The 27,293-nt window shown below is 38.3% G+C and overlaps 1 protein-coding gene and 1 long non-coding RNA gene across 10 annotated transcripts in view; one reads left to right on the top strand and one right to left on the bottom strand.

The window, feature by feature from the left end:
- MAGI2 (membrane associated guanylate kinase, WW and PDZ domain containing 2) overlaps positions 1-27,293 on the top strand; it is a 1,687,880-nt gene that overhangs the window by 1,490,636 nt on the left and 169,951 nt on the right. For all 9 annotated transcript variants that reach the window (XM_072653189.1, XM_072653194.1, XM_072653195.1 and 6 more), the window contains 2 exons: positions 3,598-3,790; positions 16,311-16,559. In XM_072653189.1, the coding sequence (XP_072509290.1) occupies positions 3,598-3,790; positions 16,311-16,559 (442 nt within the window). The remainder of the gene's footprint in view (positions 1-3,597; positions 3,791-16,310; positions 16,560-27,293) is intronic.
- On the bottom strand, positions 1,846-27,223 carry LOC140533461 (uncharacterized). Its single transcript, XR_011976928.1, has 4 exons — positions 26,935-27,223; positions 16,361-16,947; positions 9,939-10,055; positions 1,846-3,694 (listed from the first exon to the last, which is right to left on the bottom strand). It is a non-coding gene; the product is annotated as an uncharacterized lncRNA (long non-coding RNA).

The raw sequence follows: 27,293 nt of genomic DNA, 5'->3' as shown, positions 1-27,293 counted from the left end.
ACCTCGTGAGCGCCTGCCCCCGGGCGAGTTCTCCACAAAATAGTCTTTTTGGCAAGCGTACATTTTGCATTTGAACAACAAGGCCAGCCCATAGGAGTTGTGCTCTCTGAAGCATAGTTTGAATACTTGGCAGTTTGGGGAGGAGGAGGAGGAGAACTGGCATTTACATAGCACTTTATGGCTTACAAAGTCCTTTACTTTATCTCCATTTTGTTCCCACAATTATCATCAGGTGGGTACTCTTGCTATCCTTATTTTACAGATGGAGAACTTGAGGCTGAGAGAGGTTAAGTGACTTGCCCAAGGTCACACAGCTAATGTACGTCAGAAGCAAATCTTGAACCTGGGTCTTCCTGACCCCAAGGCTGGCCCTCTATCACTTCTATCACACTGCCTCCAACCCTTGTACATTGCATATTACATTCATTCAAACTTAAATCTCCATATAAAGAACAGTTATTCTTATCTATCAAAGGCATTTATTTATTAATCATATGTGTGTGATCCTCTAGGCATATATACAGAGGCACTCTGCTTTTTTTTTCACCTCCCTTCACTAAAGAATTTTCCATTTTTGTGGAGAAGAAAAATATTTCTTAAAATTATTTTTAATGTGTGTCTGAAATCAAAGACAGTCAGTGAGGAGGCAGGCACGACATAATGAAAAGAAAGCTGGAGTGAGAGTTGGAAGAGCCGGTTTTAAATCCTGCCTCTTTTTTTATTCCATGGTTGACCTTGGGAAATTTAACCTCCAAGGGCCTTAGTTTTATCTTTACAATGGTGGGGTTAGACTAGATGGCCTCTAAGATCTCTTTCCACTCTAAATTTATTATCACATTATTTTATTTAAAACATATGTTTACTATTTCAATCACTTTGCATCCATCCTGAATTGGTGTTTCAAATATAATGAAATTATAAGTAAGCATTTCCACTTGATAGTTATTAGATTGGTGGGCAAGCCCTTACTTTGAGAAATTCAAGTCCTTGGTGAAATCAGTAGAGAGGAGATCATCTTTAAATCCTACAAACAAGGCAGGGAAAAAATGGTCTATTGCTGTGATCTTCCATTTTGAAGTATGTGTCAAAGCTGGAGCATGCAGCATAGCCTACTTTTCCTCCCTTGATGGTATTTAGTATCTTGTTTTCTTTGGGGGCCAAGAGAGTAGTGATTTCCCAATGGGACCTTTCATTGCACATCTTTTATCAAGACTGCCCCTTACAGTCATGACGTTCTCTGGGTGTATTCTCTGTTTGTTGCTCCACTTCTTTCATTTGTTTGTGGAGAACATTTCTTTAAAAAGGCTAATTTACCAGCCAGGGAGGAAGCCTCACTGTAACCATAAAATAAACACAGACATTCCTTTTTCCAGGTAGCTACTGATAAACTCTCCCACCAATATGCACAGGTAATCCAAAGGTCACAGCCTTCATTGCGTGGGGCTACCTAAATGCTTTTTTGTTGTTGTTGTTGTGGCTGTTGCGCAGTGGAGTTGAGTAAACCTTCATTGTAACTGCATCTTGTACAAAAGCACTTTTCCAACTCTTTGAAGCACTCCATAGTGGGTTGAGTCTTTTGAAGAATAAAGTGGAAGTCTTTAAATTCAGCCCAGCGTGACTAGAAGGGAAAAAATGAAGAATGTAAAAAAATCAGGAGGATGCTGAACTGTGGTAAATTTGGGGGCTGTTTTGTAGGTAAAGAAGCTTTCTCTAAACCCAGTCTAAAACAGAAGATGTGTGACTTCCTGTAATAATAGCAGGGAGTCACTTCATAAAAACATTATATGCTACTTCTTGCCAATAGAAGATTTTGTTAGTTTAGTTGTGTGTGTGGTTGTGTGTGTGTGTGTGTGTGTGTGTGTGTGTGTGTGTGTGTGTGTGTGTGTGTGTGTGTATTTCAGGAGCTAAAGAGAAGAAATCAGATGCAATACGGGAAATGTCTGTGCTTAAGAATGGAGAAAGCTAGTAGCTTGCCTAAGGTTTTGAGAATTAGACTGACTATAAGTTTCACTCATCTCATTCAGAATGACCTGTCTACACCACAGTCAGTCAGTGCATTAGTCATTCAAATTATATCTCTGTGCTGCTATGCAGACATTCTGCAGTGAGCAGTTTGACTGATAACATAGACCCTTTTCCACCTCAGCCATCGCTGTTGACAGCTACATAATCATTCACATGCCAGTTAAAAGACCTAGACCTAATTGTAAATTCTCAATCTAAATACATTGTCTAAAACCAAGGTTTTAGGTCGTGATTGGCTTGACATTTAACTTGGGAGACTGATGCAGAATTTGAAAGCTTAGCACATCACCTGACACCTAGTAGATGTTTCACAAATGCCTGTTGACTGGATGAATCAAATAAATAAACCAGGTTGTGGGCAAGTAATAATTTACATGAATGTTAAAACACAACTCAGAGAATTGATGGCTATGAAATTTCTTCAAGTTATTAATAATCACACCACAAAGATAATTACATCATGACTTCTTCACTCAACAAACGTGTATTAAGTATCTAAAGTGTTCATTGCACTGTGCTAGGGGCTAACATAAGCAGTTTAGCTAAGACAGTCCCTGCATTTATGACATTTGCTTAACAGCTCCTTAGTGGGATGAGACACAAACACAAATAATCCTGGGAAATTGAAATGGAACTGACAAAAATCTGTGAACTGGCAAAATTGTTCACAGGCCAAATGAATTGTTATCAGAAAGACTTATATGTGGACTCCTGCACCCTTTGTTTATATGAACACAAGGTGCTAAAGTGAAACCAAATTCCAATGAAAGCTGAAAACCTGAATTTTACCCTCCATGAAAATTGCCACAGAATTCTGGGAAAGCTTTTCCAGACAGCAAGACATTCCTCCCATGTACTGTGCATCTTTATATAAAAAATGCATTCAGAGGCAAATGAAGTTGAGAGATTATTCCAAGGTGGAAAGAACTGTGAGACTACATCGTTTGACTAGGCCACATTGGGTTGAGAGAAAAGACTGGAGGAGGTTTTGTTTGAGAGCTTTAGAAAGTGGTGGACTTTCAGAGAAAGCCACCAAACGTATTTTTCTGCCTACCTTCATTTTCCTGAAACACATGCCTCAAACCTACTCTTTTCTCTGTGGCAAACCAAGCAATCCTTCCTTCTTGGCCTAGTCTGATCCATCCAAACAAGAAATTGCTTTTACTATTTCTAACATCAAATCTTGTTTTAACCAACTTTATTCGCAGGATGTAAAATGAGAATTTGTTTTCATACACTAAGCACACAACCACTAAGGATTTTTCACAAAGTCAGAGCTTATATTCTCTAAGGCAAGGGTCAGTTTTAAATGTAAAAATAAGTCTTGGCTTATAGACCTGAAGGATATAAATAGGGGGTGATGGAGGAAGGGGAGCAGGATTGGGCCTGAAGGGGTACTATAATTAGCTGACCTCTATTCTAAGGGACAGAAGGATTTGCACACTAGGGACAGACCCTTGTCCTGTATCTTCAACCCCAGTTGTCCTCCATGATGGAGGAGTATATGGAAAGAAGGCAGAGTATGGGAAGAAGTGTTTATTAAAGCATTGTTTTATCTCGTTAATGCTCTAGATTTTGATTGGAGCAGTCATTGCCATGGGCTCAGCAGACAGAGATGGACGCTTGCATCCAGGCGATGAGCTGGTCTACGTAGATGGCATTCCTGTGGCTGGAAAGACACACCGATACGTTATTGACCTTATGCATAATGCAGCCAGAAATGGGCAGGTGAACCTAACCATAAGAAGAAAGGTGATGTCTGTAGGTATGTTGCCAAAAACTGGGTTGAGAGAATAGAATGATAAGAAGGGAAGAAACCTTCCTAGAAAAAAAATCATTAGGAATCAGAACAAATTATTATAATTGACTTTTCATTTTAGTAAGATTCTTACTGCTTAAATATATTACAGGGTTTTGGTTTGCTTTTTTTTGGTTTGTTTATTTTGTTTTTGTTTTTAGTTGTTCACATTTATACCTCAACTACCCAAAAGCCCCACCTCTTGCTTACAGTCATTAAAGTTTTCTAATAAAGGCTGCTGGAATGCACGTTATTTAATGAATTGGTGGTTATAAGGAGGAAACTGTAGTAGTTGAAAATACAGCTTTGGAGAAAAATGGCCCTCACTATGTATACCAGCTGAGTTCAATGACATTGTGACAGTATAATAAGCCAACCAAGACAGAAAATTGACTTTCATTGTGAGGTCAGATAAAAGGTAGCAGTGAATGTGGTACTCAAACGTAGGAAAGGACAGCTGTGTCTAACTTTGAGAAAATACAATTTACCCTCCCTCCCCCAAAAAAAACACACTTCCAGAACTGATAAATCAGAAATAATTATTCCCTTTACAATGGGATTCTTTAGTTTACAAAAGCATTCATCACAGATTTCCTTTAAGCCTCCAGCAGCCATATTTATAATAGAATTGGACTTAGAAAGGGAAATAATAATTCAGAAAGCTTTCAGGCACACAACTGTTATGTACATAAAATAGGAATACATCTATACCTTGATGCTTGATTTTTTAAAAAAATAAAAGTATTCTAAGGATGTGGTAGCATAGATGTTATTAGGCTTGATGAATGCATAGTGGTGTAATGGGAAAAGTGCTAGACTGGTAATCAGAGGACCTGGGTTTGAAGTCTGCTTCGGCTACTTATTATCTGTGTGACCTTGGGCAAATCACTGAACATTTTGAGGCCTCAGTTTCCTTGTCTACAAAATGAGAAGGTTGGACCCAGTTCTACATCCCCTCCACTTCTAAATCAGTGCTCATCCTTTGATTTATAATTTATTATATGCTCAGGTACCATAAGGAGCCTCATGACTAAGATGTGCTTATAGACAATGACTTTCAGTTGGTTTTCCATCTATCTGATAAGGCATAAGATAAAACAACCTATCTGACTCCAGTTTATTTATAAGAAGCTAACAGTGTATACAGTGGAACAAATGTTGGCTCTGGAGTCAGAGAAACCAGGGTTTAGATGCCACTTCTGATGGGACCTTGGACAGATTCCTCAATATCCATGGGTCCCAGTTTCCTAATTAGTAAAACAAAGGGTTTGAATTATATGGCTTCTGAGGTCACTTCAATTCTAAATCTACACCTCCCTCCCTCAGAATGCTATGACCTGCCCAGTATCATATAAGTAATAATTAAGGACAGGGTTAGAATATGAAAACAGGTCCTCTGGTTTCAAATCTAGCATATTTTCTATCATACCATGCGCTTTCCCATGTCAGAGCCAGGATTTGAACCGAAATTATTCCCGATCCAGGGCAGGCTCTCTATCTCTTATTCTATAGCATCTTTCACTGCATAAAATCATTAAATACTAGAGCTAGAAAGGACCTTAGAGACCATTTGGCCTGAACCTTTCATGTTATTGCTGAGAAAACTAAGCCCAGGAAAGTGAAGTCACTTGCCCAAATTATTACAGAGATTCGGTGACAAAGCCAAAAGGTCTCCTATGTCCCAAACCAGCCTTATTTCTGTTCTACCTGGCTGCTTGCTCAGGGCATTCACAGTTCGAACAGTGCCTTTTTTTCATGAGTCTACTTCTGATTTAGGGATTCACAAGCTTGCATGTGTGACAACTTTTAATTAGAGAAATAGTTATCTATTTGTGGCTGGAAAAGATGAGATTTAACAATCAGATAAAAAACCCTTCTTTCCTTTTTCTCTGGAAACTAGACTTGAAGCTAAAGCAATCACTTGAGATGGGTTGGGCAGAAGAGTTGTCAGCCCTCTCCAGAAGACAGCCATATATCTTGTATGGTGTAGAGGTTTTGCTAACAGGTGCCATTAGGCTCCTGAAATTCCTGGCACACCACTTGACCCACCAAAGTAAAACACGCTGAATTATGCCTTATCCTTGGGAGTAATGCCAGGAGGAAGGCAACATTGACCTAGCTACCAGTTAACTCTCACTCTTCTGGAGAAATGATCTTTAATAACAGTCATTTGGGGATAGGAGGGAAGGTTCCATGTGCTGAGTGTTTGGGAATCCAAACTTGAATTTAAATGATACCTGATTTACATGGAAATATATTGCAAAAATGCAAAACTAATGCAGCAACATAATTTCATGTTCCCCTTGCCTCTGGCTGATTATTGCAAATTAAATTTTGTACTCATCAGCCCAAGCTGTGAGGGTTTATGCCAAATGCCGTAAAGATACATTTGCACAATTTGTGAAATATGTGGCTTCTGCGGAGGTGCTCTCTGCTGCAATTTTTTGCCGGCTTTCCAGTTAGGCTTTCAAGTGTAATTCATATTTGAAAATGTTCTGTGACAACTGCTCATTTGTACCAGGAGACTTTTCCACCTTCTATTCCCTTGTCTTTGGATGTAGCATTAGTGGGGGATGATTGAGCTCAGGCTGAGGACACTTTGGTAACAGTAAATGTCTACAGAGTGAGTGAGAGAAAGCCAAGGGGAGAGAAACCTTTTCCTTTGCTGTTACTGTTTCATCTGGGGAGAGTCAGCAGCCTTGAGTGCTTCTAACTATCCCACTTAGAGAGCGCAGATTACGATTTTTTTTTCTAAATGGATGGTTTCTTGCCAAGCAAATGCAATGACCAGGAGGTACAAATCCAACATGTGTTCAGTGGGGTCGGGCACTGGAGAAAAGCCAAGATACCTCAGCCTTTAAAAAAGGCAAAAGAATCGAGAGGAGGAGTGTTGCTATGGAGCTGGAAACTGGAAATGAAAATAGTAGTAATATTAAAATAAAAAGAGTCCATAGAGGAAAGGACACGAGGTTAACAAAAAGGATTAACCCCTTTGTTTTCGTACTTAATAGAAATAACTAGCATTTTTGTACAGTTTTAAGGTTTGTAAAGCATTTTACATGTGATATCTCATTTGATCCTTACAACAAACCTAAGAAGTAGGTGCTATTGTTAGAGATATTATCTGTAATAATATCTCTATGTTATTCGAGATAACTGAGGCTTATTACTGTCACATAGCTAGCAAATGTTTGAGGCAGGATTTGAATTCAGGTCTTTGTGACTCCAACCTCTATAAATCACCTATCCCCTTGCAATCTGACTTATATTTACCTCGTTTTTGTTGTTATTGTTGGATCTTTCAGTCATTTCCAACTCTTCAGGACCCCCTTCAGGGTGATACTGGAATGGCTTGCCATTTCCTTCTCCAGTTCATTTCACAGATGGGGAATCTGAGGCAAACATGTTTAAATAACTTGCTCAGGGTCATATAGCTAGCAAGTATCTAAGGTCTCATGTTTATGAGTCTTCCATACTTCAGGTCACCACTTCCCACTGTGCTACCTAGCTGCTCCTATATTCAACAGAAACTACTCTGTGAAATAACCAATAAATAACCTTCATATCCAGTGGGCTTTTTTCAGTCTTCATCATCTTGAATCATTCAAATATCTAATCTTATTGACCATTCTTTCCCCCCTGACATCCTGGCTTCTCTTAGCCTCTGTACCCTGAATTTGCATAGTTTTCCTCGTCTATCTGTGACTGATAGTATTTGGATAAAGTGTTGTAGACTTAGAATCAGGGGAACCTAGATCCAAATCTAGCCTCAGACGCCCTTGTCTCCTTCTGTTTCTTTATCTGTAAAATGGAAATGATAATAATAACACCCACGACCCAAAGTTGTATGAATTAAAAGAGGTAATATTTGTAAGGTGCTTCATAAATCTCAAATCAATACATTAAATGCTTCAAGACAGCTGTGTCATTCAGTAGGTTAGATAGCCAAACTTGGAATCAATAAAACTGAGTTCAAATTCAGCCACAGACACTTGCTGGCTGTGTGATGACTAGCTAGCCAAGTCACTTAACCTCTGTCAGCCTCAGTTTCCTCATCTGTAAAAGGAGGAATATAAAGTCTATGTTCCAGCTTTGTTGTGAGGATTCAATGAGATAATATTGTACGGTACTTTTTACTCCTTAAAGTACTGTGTAAATAATATTCTCATTGTTCAGTCATTTCGGGCAGTTTTGACTCTTCATTTGGAGTTTTCTTGGCAAAGATATTGGAGTGGTTTGCCATTTCCTTTCCCAGCTCGTTTTACAAATGAGGAAACTGAGGCAAACAGGGTTAAGTGTCTTACCCAGAGTTAGAAAGCTAGTAAGTATACAGTGCTGGATTTGAACTCAAGTCTTCCTGACTCCAAGGCCAGCAGTCTATCCTCTGTGCCATTTAGCTGCCTTCATATAAATGCCAGCTATAATGGAGAAAGAAAATAACGGGTAACAAAAACTTGCATAATAAGGATTAAAAAAATAATATAAATATGATCTATGCTTATTATTTTTATCATTATACTAGTTTTTGTTACGAACCTAATATAAATACTATGATGATGATGAAGATTGTATGATTGTTATTTTATAAATTTATGCTAGCTTTTCTTACTACTACTACTATTATTATTTTTCTCTTCCTGTCCAGTAAAAAGTAGAAATTCCCCAAGGCTAGGGCTCTTGATCCTCATCTCCACTCTCATTACACCATACCTATGGTAATGTCATTCCCTTCATGGCTTAAAATATCATGTATTCTGTATCAGACAAGAGGTAGCAACAAATAGGGACTGCCCAGGGTGGCACATCCTCCAAGGGTAGGCCTAACCCAGGGAGACCAGAGCATTGGCCAAGGCAAGAAAAGAAGAAGTAGACAGGCCCCAACAACATGAACTCTTATAGCCACAAAAATAGGTTAAGGGAAATTTGCAAGAAGAAAGGCAATCATTTGTTTCTTCAGAAACACAAAAAGCCCCATTACTCCCAATATAATACTAGCTAAGACTTTTATTCTATTTTACATAGGTTATTATATTTGAGCCTCATGATAACCTTATAAGACAGGTAATGTTGTTTTATTGGGTTTTTTTTTAATTTGTAATATTACCAGTTCCTGAAAAAAACTCCCTCCACCAATGCCAAGCATCATCTTCTCTATAATTTACAGTCTTAGAGCAGGGCTTCTTTACCTTTTTGTGGCATGGATCCCTTTAACCATCTTATGAAGTCTATGAGCCCTGTTCAGAATTAGGTTCAAAATCAGATTTTCACATACATGAAATAGAAAACATAGGGTTGTAAAGGAAACCAATGATATTGAAATAAAGATGTAATTATTTTTCCCTCCAGGTTCATCAACTTTCTGAAATTTATGGATCCCAAATTAAGAACCAGTCTTAAGAACCCAGAGAAGTGTCTTGTCCAGAGTTGTATAATCAAGAGGTCAGAGGTCAGACTTTAACCCAGGTCATTCTGACTCTATAGTCAGCTCAGATTGTTATTTGTTAGTCCTTCTCAAAGAGGAACAATGACTTTAGGAGGGTGATGTCTTGACTTGCAAGTGAATGGGATTTAAGTGAAGCAAGCCTATACAAAGTCATCAGCCTCACTCTCTCCTCCAGAGTCATGGAAATCAGCTCTCCAACTCGCTACACCAAGCCCCAGTGGCAGCCAGGTCCTATAGTGGATAGATTGCTAAAGCTAGACTTAGAAAGTCTTGAATCCATATCCTGCCTCAGACACTAGTTATATGAACCCTGAGCAAGTCACTTAAATTCACTCAATCTTTAGTTTCCTCATCTGTAAAATGGAGATAATATAACTTCTTCCTTGAAGAGCCATTTCAAGGATCAATGAGAATACATATGTAATGTGCTTTGAAGATCCTAAAGTGCTATCTATCCTAAATGTTAGCTATCCTTATCATCCCCATTTTTCAGATGGGAAAACTGAATCATGGAAAGGTTGATGTGACTTGCCCAGGGTCACAATGCTAAGAATTACTGAAGATAGGTTTCAAGTCCCACCCCTTTGTGATTCCATGTCCACATTGGCTGTCAGGGTTGGATAGCATAGTATAGTGTATGAGGTAAATTCTTTCTGTCATTCTCTGACTTACCTGTCTTTTTTTAGTGCAAGTACAGCAATAACTGGCCTTCTTGACACATTCAATCATTGGACTGCCCCTTATGAGTTCGTTTCTGATGACATCAAGAGCACCTACAGATCCATGGATCTATTAAGAAAAGCTGTGTTAAGCCAAGAATATAGTCTGTAATACATTCAAATACTCTGTCCAGAGCTTTAGACCTAATGCTACACTTGCCTGTTCCTCAAACTCACCATGTCTAAAACTCAACTCACCATCTCCCCTCCCCATAAAAAAAAAACAAAAAAACCACACAACAATCTACCTGTCCTAAGTTCTTGATTCCTGTTCATGGCACCACAATTCTCCTAGTCATTCTAGTGCAAACCTTCAGTCCTCTCTTCTGTTTCCTCCTTTTCTTTATTTCCTATATCCAACGAGATGCCAGATCCTGTCTCTTCAAACTTCCACAATGCCCAACAACTCCTTATCTTTCATATCTTTACTCTCCTTTCCATTCATATTGTAACCCTCCAATCCTAGCCCTTAGTACCTCTTGACTAGACCTAGTGTGGCCCCTTTCTACTCAGCTTCTTGCTGTCTTCAGATGAATCTTCCTACTATTCAATTCTGAATACATTTCACTGCCTTGCAAAAACTTCAGACGTCCCCCTATTGATAAATAAAAATCTCTTCAGTCTAATATTCAGTGCTCTCTGTGGCCTAACTAAAATCTTTCCCTCTAGCCTTTTTCTCACACTGTTTTTATACTATACTCTATGATCTTACCAAATTATTCATTGCTACTCCAAAGACTCTCACTCTTTCCAACCCCAACTCATTCCAATGTCCTAAATGCTTTCTGGGCTTCCTTCCACACTCCCCAAAAATTAAGAAACCCCACACATCTCTCTTTTAAATCCTACTCCTGATTCACAACTCCATTCAAGTGCTTTGTCTTTTGCATAATTTGCTTGATTCCCCAAATCTCAACCTTCTCCACCACTCACAATTCCTAGGATCTCTCCCAGCACTTTGTTTGCACTCTCTTAAGTTCCTAGAGGGCGGTGACAGTTTCGTTCTTATTAGCTTTCTATCCTCAGGGCTTTGCTGAATGCCTTCAATAGTAAGCATTTAATAAATACAGCACTCTGAATTGAAGACAGGGGTGACTGACTTCAGATTTTATTGTAGAAAGGGCCCCAGATTTATAATAGATAATCATTTCACCAAGTCAATTGTGGGAGAAAATTTTTTTAAAAGCACAGACAAGTTATTTAAATATAAGGAGTAGGTAAGGAAAGGAAGTAGACATAAGGGTTCAAAGGTTAAGATTATGCTCTGTAGCCTACAGACAAAAATATTTTAAGTCCTCATTATAAAATGAGGTCATCACAAATGAAATATTGTCAGGAGTGGGGAGTGGAAGAAACAAATACAGAACTGAATCTAGTTTTGTGCCCCAGTAACAGACACAGGTCTTTCACAATGAATATGACATCCATGCTACCAACTCCAACCCTCAGGGATTCTCCCCTAATGATAGGCTGAGTGAATATAGCACAACATTGTCTGTCACTGAAAATGTGAATGTTTTGTATCTTTTGTAGCTTCAAACCCATCTCCCATCTTTTTGAGCACATCTGTCTTGGAGATGTGTAAGGTGCATCTGAGAAGCCTCTTAGATGGCAGAATGCATATTGATTTGTAGGATACCTCTGTCTCTTAAGAAAAATAATAATAGTTCACATTCAAGGTAGCACTTTACAGATGCATGGAGATTTCATTACTCTAGCTCTTGAGCTAGATTATGCAAGGGTTGCTAATTCAGTCATTCTGAAATGACCCCATGTTTTAACCTTTCTGTATTTTGGGTAGGTGCAGCCTGCAAAGTAGGGTCCAGCAGAAGAGGGCAGTCAGCTAGCCAAACTCATGAATCTAATCTCTTTAGTGATAATCCTATCTCCTCATAATGTGTACCTGGCAGCTGGCCTGCTGAGTATGATCACTGACCACACCTACTCATTTGAAAAGTGTACCAATCAAAAAACTTAGAGGGGAGTTAAGATGGCATTAGCTCCATATACTCATTGAAATGTGAATGAATCAGGATTGTCTTTCCCTTATATGGGAGGGGTTTACTCTTATCTATAAAAAAGTTCTGAACCCAGAATCAGGAAGACATATCTTTGTGAGTTCAAATCTAGCCTCAGACACTTACTAGCTGTGTGACCCTTGGCAAGTCACTTAACCCTGTTTGCTTCATCTGTAAAATGAACTAGAGAAGGAAATTGCAAACCGCTCCAGTATCCTTGCCAAGAAAACACCAAATGAGGTCACAAAGAGTTAAAAATGACTAAAAAACAACTGAACAGCAACAGTAGCAATAAAAAAATCTCTGCTCTATTTGAATAGTGGTTGGTCCAGCAGCAGACCAGCCTACCATCTCCTGCTGCCTTGGTGTGTTCATAAACTCGTTTTTAACTTTCTGTTTCTGGGTTTTGCCTGTTTAATCAGGGCAAAGGTCCAAACATAGAATTTTCCTTTTAACAATATCATCAAAGCTAAAAACAAATACGATCAACACATCTACCTTTCCGTTAGCAGGTTCTTCCCCTTGACACTTAAGGTAAAGATTAGACAGGTAAGCATCTACTTTCAGAGTTTTCTTGGCAAAGAAACTGGAGTGATCCACCATTTCTTGTTCAGCTCATTTTACAGATGAGGAAACAGGCAAACAGGGTTAAGTGACCTGCCCAGGGTCACACAGCTAGAAAGGGTCTGAGACCAAATATGAACTCAGATAAGTCTTCCTGATTCTAGACTCAGAGCACTATCCACTGAGCCATGTAATTGCCTCTTCCTTTATAGCTTGGCACCATATCCTATGTATTTTAAGACTACTCTATTTTACCAGTCCTACTTCCAAATGAGTTTTCATAATAAACCCTTTACCTCATAGCCAGGCACCAGTCTGAGGCATTAGACTATTCTATTTTGCCAGTCCTAATTATAAATATTTGCTTTTTTTTTTTTTTTTTTTTTTTTACTTCTGGATAGAGTAGGTAGACTGAGCTGTGATTTCATAAGCAGTTATATATGGCTTAGTAGATAAATCCAAGGGAGTTGTGTGAGATATATAGTGGTAGTCATTAATCCAAGGCACCAACAGTAGGATTTGATCCCAGTTCTTCCTTTGAATGCAAGTCTTTTTTAACTCCAAACATCATGCTCTGTCCACTGGGTAGCTACCTATAATGTAGTTAGAAGAGCACACTTAAAAATCAGTTTGATCCCTTTGGTAAGGATGAGCTTCTTGGTGACCTACCAATGTCCTATAACTGCTAAATGCCCATCTTCCTAAATGCCATTCACCTTACTGAGAGACATTCATTTCCTCCAGCACCACAATGATGACTTCCCATCTGGCTGCATTCCGTTCTAAGTAGCAGTAAAAGAAATGATTTTAAACAGTGACCATTTGTGTTAAGTTGATCCAGACTAATATTGGAATTCCATACAGAAATTTGCAGAAGGACATGAATAATGAGTCAGTGATCCGGAAAAATCATTGAGTAAATAAAATGAATTTACATAGCACTTTGTATTTTAAATTGCATTATAACCTTTTTACTGCATTAATTATTCTAAATAACAGTTCATTTCACAACAGGGGAAGACTATTGAACAAACAGAATCTCATTTGTCTGAAGGCAATTTGGGCTTAGTCTTGTTAGGAGACAGATGGATTGACTAGATGAGTCACCTAAGTTCTTACTAACCCCAGGAGTCTATGATGTGTATTTTCTATCCCTCAAGTTTTCCTCATTTGGAGCCTGTAACTGACATGCTTTAAAAAAAATTCCAGGGGGGTTTTTAGTCCCATATCCTCAAACATCCATCCTGGTAAAGATAGAAAAACTTTGTTTTAGAGGTTGAAAGAACAATCCAATAGCGAAGGAAATTCTTCTGATTTACAGCCTTCCAATAGGGAATCACCTAATGACCATCTCAGGTCATCAATTTTTCTCTTCTTGTAATCTTAAAGCTCACCCACTCCCCACTGTTTTTGCTGCTGTCATCCATCCTCCATTCCTCTAGAGGACCAATGATATTGGGAAGGGGACTTGCAAGTGAACTGGATTGAAGTGAGGCAGGGCAGTGCAAAGGCACCAGCCTCAGTCTCTCCTCCAGAGCCATCTGGGGCCAGTGGCAAGATACAGATGAGGATGACTGTGAATGCTGTAGGAGACCTTGGCCTTTTTAAGCTAAGAATTTAACAGGTCTCAGTTTGTCTGAGGAAATGCCCATTCAGTGATTAAAGCTAAGTAAGAAATGAGGCAAAAAAAAATCTGGGAGGGGAAGATCCTAGGGTTTCTGGCCAAAACAGAAACAAATGCTTTTTACCATCACTCTAAGCCATCAAATCCCAGACAATGACCAAGTGAGGCTTGGACTGGAACTTGTTGTTGGCCAGTCAGTGAGAGCCAGAGTGATTTGGGTTTAAGGCAAGGTCAAGAAATCATAAATGAAACTACTCTTATGCAAGAGAGGGAGGAAGGAAGGAAGGGAGGAGAGAGAGAGAGACAAAGAGAGAGAGAGAGAGAATTTTTCTCTTTCTCTCTTGCCAGTTTACTGACATGAACAGTTTTCAACCTCCTCAAATATGACAGCCAGAAAATGAGATCTCTCTTGTCACTGCCTGTGACATTTAATTGCTGGTTTGGTCCAATAACTCTTGGAGACTTTCAATTTCAATGTACCAGCATAATAATTGTTTGTTTTTCTTCCTTCTGACTATCTCTAATCACTTTATTTCTAACTTGTACAAGGACTGATAAAGGACATGTGCTCCACTAAGAAAATAACAGCTTGTCTTTGGATCATGTTTAGCTAAAGAACAAAAATTTTACAGACAGAAGTTTTCAATACTGGTTTTCTGGGTTTTTTGTGGGAGTTTTTTGTGTTTTTTTTTTTAGCAAAGGAATGCTTTTGCATTTCATTTTTTTGTTACTTCTGTTCAGTTTTTCTGATGGAAACTTTTAGTTTTCCATTTCTTAAAATAGGAGATATTAAGTTTTAGAGACGTATTCGAATAGAGAAATTTATAATAGGTCTCACATCACTTACTTTCTGTGTTTGTCAATACTCAATTACTAATGCTGATAGTTGGATAGAGTATTGGCAAAACAAGTATCTTTGCTTAGGATTTTCCATTCTTCCTTTCTTTACTTTTTGGTTTAGTGCAGAATTATAGTTTGTAAAGGTAAGAGGCTTCACTGACAGTCTGGCTAATTATTTTTAACCTGCCAAATAAGAACACTTTCAAGAGTTCTAAATGGGGAACCAATCCACAGAGCCACAAAAGGAATAATTCAGAGTGATTATTTTTCATCTTGTTATTCCTCTGTTTGTAAAACTCCTTTTGAGTATACTAATCAAGTTGTGAGAGGGAAATGATGCAGTTATTCCTAATTACAGAGTGTTAGCTTCTTTTAATCAGAGTATCAATACTTATGTACTGAAATAGTCAGGCAAACTTTTCAATGATGGATCAGCTTACACATTAGAAAATAGCTTTCTTTGGTTGCCAGCTCACCATCTATTTCCTCAGTTAATTTACTTAGTCTCTGTTTTATCTGCTTGGTTTGAGATAATACTTTTGATGAGAAAATGTTCTAGCATTTGATAAATAACTGATTCAGAATTCAAGGTTTCCTACTTAGCTGATGTCATCATTGGCCTTAAGTCTACAATGAATAAAATAATTTTAAAATAAATTTGTCACCCACATTTAATGTGAATTAACTTTTCTAAGACAACAGGAGACTATGAGACTACTTCCCAAATAAAATTTGGTGTCTTTGAAGAGTAAATGGTAAGTCATCTCACACAGATAAACCCTAAACTTTAGGTGGAAGCAGCTGAGTGGATCAGTGGATAGAGCACTGGGCCTGGAGTCAGAAAGATCTGACCAGTTCAAATCTGGCCTCAGACACTTACTAGCTGTGTGACCGTGGGCAAGTCATTTAATTTCTGTTTGCCTTAATCCACTGGAGGAGGAAATGACTAATCATTCTAGTATCTTTGGCAAGATAACCCCATGGACTGTATGGTTCATAGGGTCACAAAGAATAGGATAACAAAGCTCTCAGGCGCCATCTGTTGCCATAAGATCAGATATATAGAGAGATATATAGATAGTAAAATTTTTGAAATATGTATGCATATATACGCATATACAGAAATGTGTATTTATATTGTGGGAAGATATAAAGCAACGTGAGGCCAAGATCTAGAGTATTCAGCAACTAAATCTATAGCCCCTTCAAAGCCCCTAGTATTAGAGAAATCAGTTAACAAGTAATATGATAATGTCTTTGCAATGTGATTGTGTTCCAGGGGAACCCTGTCCAGAGAATGGGAGGAGTCCAGGCTCTGTGTCAACTCACCACAGCTCGCCACGAAGTGACTATGCCACATACACCAACAGCAACCATGCTGCTCCCAGCACTAACGCTTCTCCACCTGAAGGCTTTGCATCACACAGCCTGCAAACCAACGACGTGGTCATACACCGCAAAGAAAATGAAGGATTTGGCTTTGTCATCATCAGTTCCTTGAACAGGCCGGAGTCTGGGTCCACAATAAGTAAGCAGTCGATTGTCTTCACTTTTACTTAAGAGTGAAATAGATGAAATAATGTCTTTGTTAACCAAATGACTGAATGAAATGTGAGTTTGCCTGTGAAGACAGTCAGATCAAGAGAGAAAGAGGAAAAATGGAAAGGAGGGAGGGAGAAAGGGAAGGAAAGAAAGGAGGAGAGGAGGGAGAGAAAGAAAAGGGAGAAGTAAAGAGAAGTATATGTGTATGTAAAGCAGTTATATGTGATACCAGTCTTCTGAGCTACAAGTCATAAACATCTTCTACTTCCTCAGTCAATTTCCATTAAGCAACACTTTTCTGAGGCCATTCAGGTCTATCCTAAAGACATGTGTCTGTCAAACAGAGTATTCCTGAAGTAATTCCAATAGCTGGTCTGAAAAGCAAATTGTAAGACAGAGATGGGGGATAAACTGGTGAGTTAAGTCTATGTTGAAAACTGCAAGACAGTGTCAAGGTTAACCACAGCAATGATTTTGTATTTAAACAAAGGACTCATAATATTGGAAAGAATTTGATGGCAAGTAGAGGAAATGGTTCTCTTTTTATACATGAACTGAGAAGTTTGAGGATCCCTAATGTAGATGCAGACAGCAAGACAAATGAAACTGACATGGGCCAGCCATGAAAAAGAAAATATTGCCTCCATTCTGCCCTTACAAATATGTTCTTTGTTTTAGTTAAGTGGTTGTGGCACTCAACATCGTATACATAATTTTTAGAGGAAGTAAAGATCAGGTGCTACCAAAGCTATCCAGGTCTTGATCAAAAATGAGAACTTGATTATTGTAAAATTAACATTATTGGAAAAGTACCAGACCTAAATGGAAAGGAGAATTGCCCTGCTGAGCAGCACCAATGACAAATGCATGAATGAAAACCACAGAAGAAGCATTCAACCTCCGCACACACAGCCAGGGAATGAAGTCCATAAATCTCAAAGTACAATTTCATTTCTCTTCTTCTTCATGATAAACTGTAGAAATAAATCTGATCTTTACATGCAGATTAAAAGCTGGATTTTTGTCAGTATGATGGAGTCACCAAGATTAAAAGGACCCAAGACTAAAGATTTCCATGAATTATATAAATACCCTACCAATAATTTAGTCTTGTCAAGATATTCACAGGAAACTTTTAGCAGCCATTCCTTTCAGATGCTTATTTGGGCAAAGACAAATCTAAATCAAGAAAGCACCGTATAAACAAGGCTAGTGAAGGGCTCTTACCATCATATTCATCACAGAAAGGTGGAAAAAGCTAATGAAATAAAAAGAGAAAAAAGATTAGATCCAAAATGGGAAGTGTGCTAGTATCATAAAAGTGTTTAATATGACTTCCAATGGTGCGTTTTTACCCAGGTTATCATTTCTAAATAGAAATAATGGAAATATGAATGAATTCAGTGCAAACTGATATGATAAAAACCTTTCTACTGGTAAAGCATTCATGGATTAGATACAGAAAGGCATAGGTCTACACTCTCCAACATGTAGCCTTCTGAATAGCACTGATCATTTCTTTTCAGCAGTGTTAACCAAAACTTGAAAGATTGAGGTTAAACCATTCTAAAATGAGCATCATTTTCTGTGCCCCCCCAAAGGAAGACATCCTCTCCTGTAGTTCAAAAGGATACTTCTTATCTGCCTTTTCCTCTATTTCATTCTTTTTCATGATTTAGTACTCTGAAATATGCATTGCCCTTTGCTCTCCCAGAAAGGCAAAGCCCATACCAGTACACTTAAACTTTGCAGTTTATAATCAGCAACATGCCCCTAAAAAGTTCCGACTAATGAATGTTCTTTTGGGGGCTGTGTTTGACATTGAACCTCTATAATAATTTTGAACTCTAATTTTGAAGAGTAATGCTAAGTGCTTCATGAATGTTGAAGTATCTATTTGGTTCTACAGAACCTTCCTTAAAAATATCAAGGGTCCTTGTATTCCACAGCAGTGTGAAATACAGAAGGTGGCAACTCCAGAATCTCAATCATTTCTCAGGAGGTTCAGTCTTTTTCTTAACAGAGCCCAGGAGACATTACACATCACTGTTGTTTTCTTACCTACAAAGCCCATTTTCTTCTAGAATGACAAGCAAAGCTTAATATATGTCTTTCCAAGTAATGTAACATTACTTCTAGATCACCATACCTGTTAGGAATAAGATCAACTTATGCTCATCCACTCAGTCTTTTGTAGTGTTCTCTGTACACCACTGGGAGTCAATTAAATTGACCATTAGTCAGCATTATCCACTCTCTCAGGGCAGCTAAACTGAAGATGCTGACAAAGGCCACTGTTGCATCCCTATGTGTCAGTCTTTGGGAGAATTTTCAACAGCACAAGTTGCCTGCCTCTTTCCCAACTATCTATCTATCAACAGCCTGAGGGCACACCTCCAGTGAGACAGAGTAGCCACAGCACTGTCTCACCTTACATTTTCCTACTACCGTAATGTGGCTTAGCACTCATGGTACAATTCCTAAGAGTTGATCATGTGTTGAAGTAAAATCAAATATATATGTGTGTGTATATATATATATATATATATATATATATATATATATATATATATATGTATGTATATTATATGTATATGTATATACATATATACATACATATATGTGTGTTTGTATGTGTGTATGTCTGTATATGTCTATATACATTTGTGTATATAAGTATATACACATATATGTGTATATATACATATATGTGTATGTGTGTATATATGGATGGATGGATATACATGTGTGTGTATGCCTTCCACAAGTCTTATAGGTCTTACCTGGAACCATCTAGTAAGGCAATCTATTAAATGCTTGTACAATTTTAATTGCTGTGGTGTTCTTCCTTATGTTAAACCAAAATCTGACTCTGTGTAACTTAGAATGATTTATTCACTCAATCACTCAACAAAAATCTATTGAGTACCTACCATGAGAAAGGCACTGTGCTAGATATTGGAGAAGGTACAAATTTTAATGAAAAATAAGCTCCTTGCAGAACTTAAAGTTTCTGGGTTGGGATAAGAAAAAGAAATACCGCAAGTAACTATAATATGCATCTTATCCTTAGTGCATTAGAGGTGTGTAACATGTGAAGTCAAAGTGGGGAGGTCATTACCGAGGAGGGCAGACATGCCCTTAGATCTCAGAATTGAAAAAGACATCAAAAGTCTTCAGTTCGAACCCTAACCCAAAGCATAAATTTCTTTTATAACTAAAGTAATAATAATAACTAACATTTATACAGCACTTACTTTGTACCTAGTACTGTGCTAAATGCTTTAAAAATACTATTTTATCTGATCCTCACAATATGTAGATGCTTATATGATTGTCATTTTGTACATGAAGAAAGTGATAGAAACAGAAGTTAAGGGACTTGTTCAAGGTCACACAATTCCTAAGGCCAGATTTGAACTCAGGTCTTCCTGACTCCAAGCCAAGTACTCTATCCATTGTACCACCCAGATTCCCATATTAAGAAATTCTTATGCCAGGCTCAGGGTTTTGAAATTGACATAAAACCTTGCTTCACTGCAGCCTTTCTTTCTCTAGCATATAAAGATATAGATATTTTTATGTATATATGTGGATATAGATAGATATATATACACACATACATATACATATATATGTATTATGTATGGGTATGTGTGTGACAACTCCAGTATATTTGTACACACATATACATGTATATACATACATGTATGTGTCTATGTATTTATATCAGAGAAGAAGAATGAACCGGAGAACCTGTATTTAAAATTCCCTTTCCAGATGGTTGTAGGGAGAGCTGATCTCTGATAAGCCTCATCACAGAAGACATCAACCCCACCCAGAGAAATGAGGCATGAAAGACTGCTAGCAATAGATGAGAAGTAGACTTTCTGGACAGTCAAGAAGTTACACTGAAGTGGCATTTTCAGAAAAAACAACCATGAGAATTATTTACCCACGTGAAACCACTGGGGCAAGAGAAGGAAAGTCAAGTAATTGTCTCTAAGGATGTCCTCCCCATTTCCCACATCACCAACCAAACCTGGGGCTGTGTCTCCAGAGACTTAACTACTCTCTCTTTTCACTTTTATTGACAGTAATGCAAGCATTTGAACAGGAATAAAGCAAACTGAACAAAACAACAAAAAACTGAAACAACTCTGGAGTCAGGTTCTGGACCTTACTCAAAATTGGATATTTATTAATATTCCCACTAATAACTCATAGCACTTTAAAGTGTACACAGGGTTTTCTTTATATCAAAGTCAATATGATATGGTGGGTAGAAAGGCACATTGAGCCATGAAAACTTTCGAGTCCTTCTTCCAACACTGGCTGTATGATCCTGGGCAAATCATTTAACTCTTTAGAGTTAGAGCACTTAACTCCTTAGAACACTCTCTAAGACTATATATTGCAAAGAAGGTTCCAACCTGAATTAGTAAAAATACTTTCTGGGAGCTCCTTTTAGCAGAGAAATCACAGGTTTGATCTCTAGGTCTATCTCTTCTTGATAAAAGCCCTTCTGTAGGAATTCTTTCCTCATGTCCCGCAATTCTAGTACCTTCCCTCTGTCGATAATCCCCAATTTATCTCACATACAACTTTGTGTACATAACTGTTAACATGTTTTCTCTCACTTTAGATAATAACCTCCTTCAAAGCAGGAACTAGTTATCTTTTGCCTTTCTTTGTAGCCCTAACGCTTAGCACAGTGGATGGTCTTAGTAGTCACTAAATAAATGTTTATTAACTGACTGAAACGGATCATGCAAGTATTGCTATTCCCATTTTACAGATGAGGTAACTGAGACTGAGAAAGGTTTATGTGCCTTGCCCACAGCCATATTGCAAGTGTAAGAGCTAGAACTTAAACACAGATTTTTCTGACTTTAAGATCTTTGTTTTTCCCTCGGCAAAAACAGCATACATTGTTAAAAACATGTTGTTTGCCAACAAAAGAAGAATTCCAGAGTGGAACTGATAAATAAATACACTATTCTTGTTTCTCTAGGGGCCAATGATACAGAGTATGTATATAAACATCAACTATATATATGTGTATATACATATATTATATATATGTATGTGTGTGTGTGTGTGTGTACATATATATATATATAAAATAGAGAGACAGACAGAGAGAGATACTAAGAGAGAAAGAGATAGTGAGAGAGAGAGACAGAGACAGAAAGAGACAGGGAAAGTATGACATAATAAGATGGACATACAAGTTCAGAAGAGCTGCATGTTAGTCTTGACCCTGCTAATGAAGTGATTGAGTAAATGAATGGAAAAGCATTTATTAAATATTTACTATTTGTCAAACACTGTCCTAAAGGGGTAGTGAGGAGGAGAGGTTGGCACAAATAGAAAAACAAGACAGTCACATTCTAATGGGGGAAGCAGCAACCCGTGTGTTTAAGAAATATGTCTACTCTAATAGAAACTTCTGAATGATTTTCTAGGGCAGTATTAGAATCTGAAAAACACCTAATGAAAGGGGGTTTACCTTATGGCTACAAAAGGAAAGAGAATGACAGTTACCGCACCATCTGAAGCAACACAGGGATCCTAGGATTTAGAGATGGAAGAGACTTTTCCAGATGGTGTCTTTCTCATCGTACTGCACTTAATAATCTACCCAAGGTCCTGCATGTAATGTGGTATAGTGCAGGTAGTCAAACAGCCTGGGTTCGCACCCTACTACTGACACTCACTGGTTGTTCAGGGCATGGAATTTAATCTCTGAACCTCAGGTTCCACATCTTCAAAACGAGGATAATCATGTAGGTTGTTTTTCCCTCATCAGGTTGTTGTGAGGACCAAAAGAAGCAATGCATATGAAACAATTTTCAAATCTTAAAGTGCTATCTGTCTATGAATGTTCACCCTGTTATTGTTGTGGTTATGAAAGACTTCAAAATATTAAACCAGTTTTAAGACTTTCCCAAAAATCTTAGTGCAGTTTTAAGCTTTAATAGTTTAAAGAATTTTGGGACACCTTGTACTTATTCCATATCACTCTCCTTGGTATTCAAATAGATTACAAAGGACTCCATTTTTTTTCTTTTTTGGTTTGGTTGGTCAGGAAATACTTTTGCAGGGCACAGAGCCAAGATGGAGGAGTAGAAAGACACACATACGCTAGCTCTTCCCCCACAGCCCATAAAATACCTGTAAAAAATGACTCCCAGCAAATTCTACAGCAGTAGAAGCCACAGAATGACAGAGTGAAAGAGATTTCCAGCCCACGGTGGCCTGGAGAGCTGACGGGAAAAGTCAGTCACATGGGACACAGGGCAGAGCTCAACCTGGCCTTGGCCCCACAGTGCCTGGGGGAGCAGGACCTTAGCAGGCCTCAGGGGCAGGGTGTAACAGTGGAGGTTCCTGGATCCCTCAACCCACAGGTGCCAAATAGAGCCTAAAGCCCCTGGGGGAATTGAGCAGTTGATCTGAATCTGAGCTGCAAGCACAGCCAGGGAACAAACTCCTCTCCCTTGATTGTGCCATCTTGGAGGAACTGAGAACTTACAGGTTCCCAGAGTATACCTTCCTCTTGACAAAGGACTCAAAAGTCTGGGGAAATGCTCAAAGGGGGGGGGGGAATAAGACTATAGAAGGTTACTTTCTTGGTGAACAGGTACTTCCTTCCATCCTTTTGGATGAGGAAGAACAATGCTTACCATGCTAAAATAAATATGCAATGGTCTCTAGCATGGAAGAGCTCAAAAAAGATTTTGAAAATCAAGTAAGAGAGGTGGAGGAAAATTAGGAAGAGAAATGAGAGCGATACATGAAAATCAAGAAAATTAAGTCAACAACTTGCTAAAGAAGACCCAAAAAAATGCCGAAGAGAATAACACCTTTAAAAAGAGGCTAACTCAATTGGAAAAAGAGGTCCAAAAAGCCAATGAGGAGAAAAATGCTTTAAAAAACAGAATTAGCCAAATGGAAAAGGAGGTACAAAAGCTCACTGAAGAAAACAGTTCTTTAAAAATGAGAATAGAGCAGATGGAAGCTAATGACTTTATGAGAAACCAAGAAATTATAAAACAAAACCAAAAGAATGAAAAAATAGAAGACAATGTGAAATATCTCATTGGAAAAACAACTGACCTGGAAAATAGTTCCAGAAGAGAAAATTTAAAAATTATGGGACTACCTGAAAGCCATGATCAAAAAAGAGCCTAGACATCCTCTTGCATAAAATTATCAAGGAAAACTGCCCTGCTATTTTAGAACCAGAGGGAAAAATAAATATTGAAAGAATTCACTGGCCCCTTCCTGAAGGAGATCCAAAAAGAGAAACTCCTAGGAATATTGTAGCCAAATTCCAGAGCTCCCAGATCAAGGAGAAAATATTGCAAGCAGCTAGAAAGAAACAATTTGAGTATTGTGGGAATACAATCAGGATAACACAAGATTTAACAGCTTCTACATTAAGGGACCAAAGGGCTTGGAATAGGATATTCCAGAAGTCAAAGGAACTGAGATTAAAACCAAGAATCACCTACCCAGCAAAAACTGAGCATAATACTTAAGAGAAAAAATGGTCATTCAATGATATAGAAGACTTTCAAGCATTCTTGATGAAAAGATCAGAGTTGACTAGAAAATTTGACTTTCAAACACAAGAAGCAACAAAAGCATGGAAAGGTAAACAGGGAAGAGAAATCATAAAGGACTTTCTAAAGTTGAACTGTTGACATTCCTACATGGAAAGATAATATTTGTAACCTTTGAGACTTTTCTCACTATTTGGGTAGTTGGAGGGATTATACACTACACACACACACACACACACACACACACACACACACATATACAGAGAGAGAGAGAGAGAGAGAGAGGAGAGAGAGGCAACAGGGTGAGTTGAATAGAAAGGGATCATATCTAAAAAAAATAAAATTAAGGGGTGAGAGAGGAATATATTGGGAGGAGAAATAGAATGAGGCAAATTATCTCTCATAAAAGAGGCAGTAAAAAGCTTTTGCAATGGAGGGGGAAAGGATAGAGGTGTGAGGGATAAAGTAAAGCTTACTCTCATCACATTTGGCTCAAGGAAGGAATGACATGCACACTTAATTTGGTATGAAAACCTATCTTACAATACAGGAAAGTAGGGGAGAAGGGGATAAACAGAGTGGGAGGGATGATGGAAGGGAGGACAAATGGGAGGAGAATTCAATTAGAAATAAAGACTCTTGAGGAGGGACAAGGTCAAAAGAGAGAATAGAAGAAATGGGGACAGGATAGGATGGAGGGAAATATAGTTAGTCTTACACAACATGACTATTATGGAAGTCATTTGCAAAACTACACATATATAGCCTATATTGAATTGCTGGCCTTCTTAGTGGGGTTGGGTGGGGAGGGAGGAAGGAAGAGAAGTTGGAACTCAAAGTTTTAGGAACAAATGTTGAGAATTGTTTTTGTGTACAGCTGGGAAATAAGAAATAACAGGTAATGGGGTATAGAAATTTTTCTTGCCCTACAAGATAAGAGAGAAGATGGGGATAAGGGAAGGGAGGGGTGTTAGAAGGGAGCATAAATTGGGGGAAGGGGTAATCAGTGTTTTGTGGTGGGGGGAGGGGAGAGATGGGGAGAAAATTTGGAACTCAAAATTTTTTGGAAATGTTGAAAACTAAAAATAAATAAACAAGCATTAAAAAAAGGAAATACTTTTACACTGTCTTACCTGTACAACCTATCCTTTGGCCTAAGGCAATACAAGTTCTTATCACTCTTGACACCTCTGGTTTCCTGCAGTATATTCCCCCCCCCCCCCCCGCCATCATCATCATCAGCAGCAGCAGCAGCATCATATCCGTCTCCTCCTCCTTCTTCTTTTTCTCCTTCTTCTTCTCCATTTTAAACTGTGAGTTGTATCTCCCTAAATAATTCCCTCTGCTCAGCCTTAAACTCAACATTTAGCAGCAGTTTGTGGATATTTCTACCCTACTCAATCAATTCCAGTGGTTCTTTATTGCCTCAAGGAGAAAATAAAGACTCCTCTATTTTTGTAACTTTAAAGGTCTTTACAGTCTGGTCTCAATCTCAGTTTCCAATCTCAATAAACATTTTTATTTTCCCATATTCCACAATTGACCCAGACTAGCTCACTCTGATCCTCCATTTCCTAGCCTTTGCACTGGGCATTCCTCCTTTCTGGCATGCTTCCTTTCCAACCTCTGCCTCATAGATTCCTTCAAGATACAGCTCAGTTTCTACCTTCTGTCTACGTGAAGGCTTTCTTGATACTCCAGCTGCTCTGCCCTCCTCCCCAAAACTATCTTTTGTTTAATGTCTTTATATGTATTCTTTTTATACATATATTTATATATGTACTTACATCCATCATGTAAGTGTATACATGTGTCACTATATTTCTCATCCAAATGTAAGCTATTTGGGAATAAGAATTGTTTCTCTCATTGTATTTGTGTCTCTAATACCTAGCATAGTGCCTGCCACATAGTAAGCATTTAATAAATGCATGTTAATTGATTCATTGCATCATCCTTATATATCCACTCCATCGTAGAGTAGTTGTATATCAATAAGTTCCATTTGGGTGTTACTATTTTGACCAAAAGAAAGATTATTCTTATCAATACACTTGGCTATATCAATACAAGGTTAAATATGACTCAGAGAAGGTGAAAATAACCAAGAAGCCAAAATTTCCATCTTGTGTCTCACAACCATAGGGAAGGATGGAAACTGTGAAACACTTGTGTATTCAAACAACCCAACACCTATTTATTAAGCACTTATTCCATGACAGACACTATGCTAGAATTCCCAGGAGCAGAACAGAGGTCTCTGCACCACATTCATCAATCTTCCCAAGGTCTTTGATACTGCCAATCTTGAGGGCTTGTGGAAAACCCACCAAAATTTGTTTGCCTGGGAAAGTTCATCAGTATTGTATGTCAGTTTCATGATGGCATACTTGCATGAGTTCTGAATAATGAATGATGCTCTCATGCAGTCCAACTCACCAATGGAGTGAAACAAGGTTATGTGCTTGCTCCCATGTGCTTTTTAGCATGATGTTTTCAGCAATGTTGTCAGACACCTTCAATGAGGATGAAAACAACATCAAGGTCAGCTACTGGACTGATGATAAATTATTTAACTTGAAAAGTCTACAAGCCAAAACTAATATGAAGAGAGAGCTGGTGCAGCCTCAGCCTCTCAGATTGAGATGCAACAAAGTATGACTGGATTCTCTTCTGCTTCTGCTAATTTTGGCCTAACAATTAACACCAAGAAAACAGAGATTCTCCACCAGCTACCCACTCCATCCATACACAGAAGCTGAAATATTGAATGTTGGGGATAAGTTCACTTACCTTGGTAGTACACTTTCCAGGCATGTACCCACAGATGATGACACACACATTGCGGGAACTAGTTCATTATGTGGGAGACTTCTAAAGAAAGTGTGGGAAAGAAGAGATTTTAGACTGCCTACCAAAGTGAAAGTCTATAGAGCCATTGTGCTGACCTCATTATATGCCTGTAAAACCTGGGCAGTATGCCAGTGCCATGCAAGGAACCTCAACTGCTTCCATTTGAATTGTCTTAGGAAGATTCTGAAGATCACCTCTCAAGATAAGGTACTGAACACTGAGGTCTTTTCTCAAGGTAAACTGCCAAATAGTCAAACTCTACTGCAGAGTGCACCTCTGGTAGGCTAGCCACATTGTTT

The sequence above is a fragment of the Notamacropus eugenii genome, chromosome 3, assembly GCF_028372415.1.
Source record: "Notamacropus eugenii isolate mMacEug1 chromosome 3, mMacEug1.pri_v2, whole genome shotgun sequence".
In the NCBI taxonomy this organism is placed as follows: Eukaryota; Metazoa; Chordata; class Mammalia; order Diprotodontia; family Macropodidae; genus Notamacropus; species Notamacropus eugenii.
This window is presented reverse-complemented; position numbering and strand designations above follow the sequence as displayed.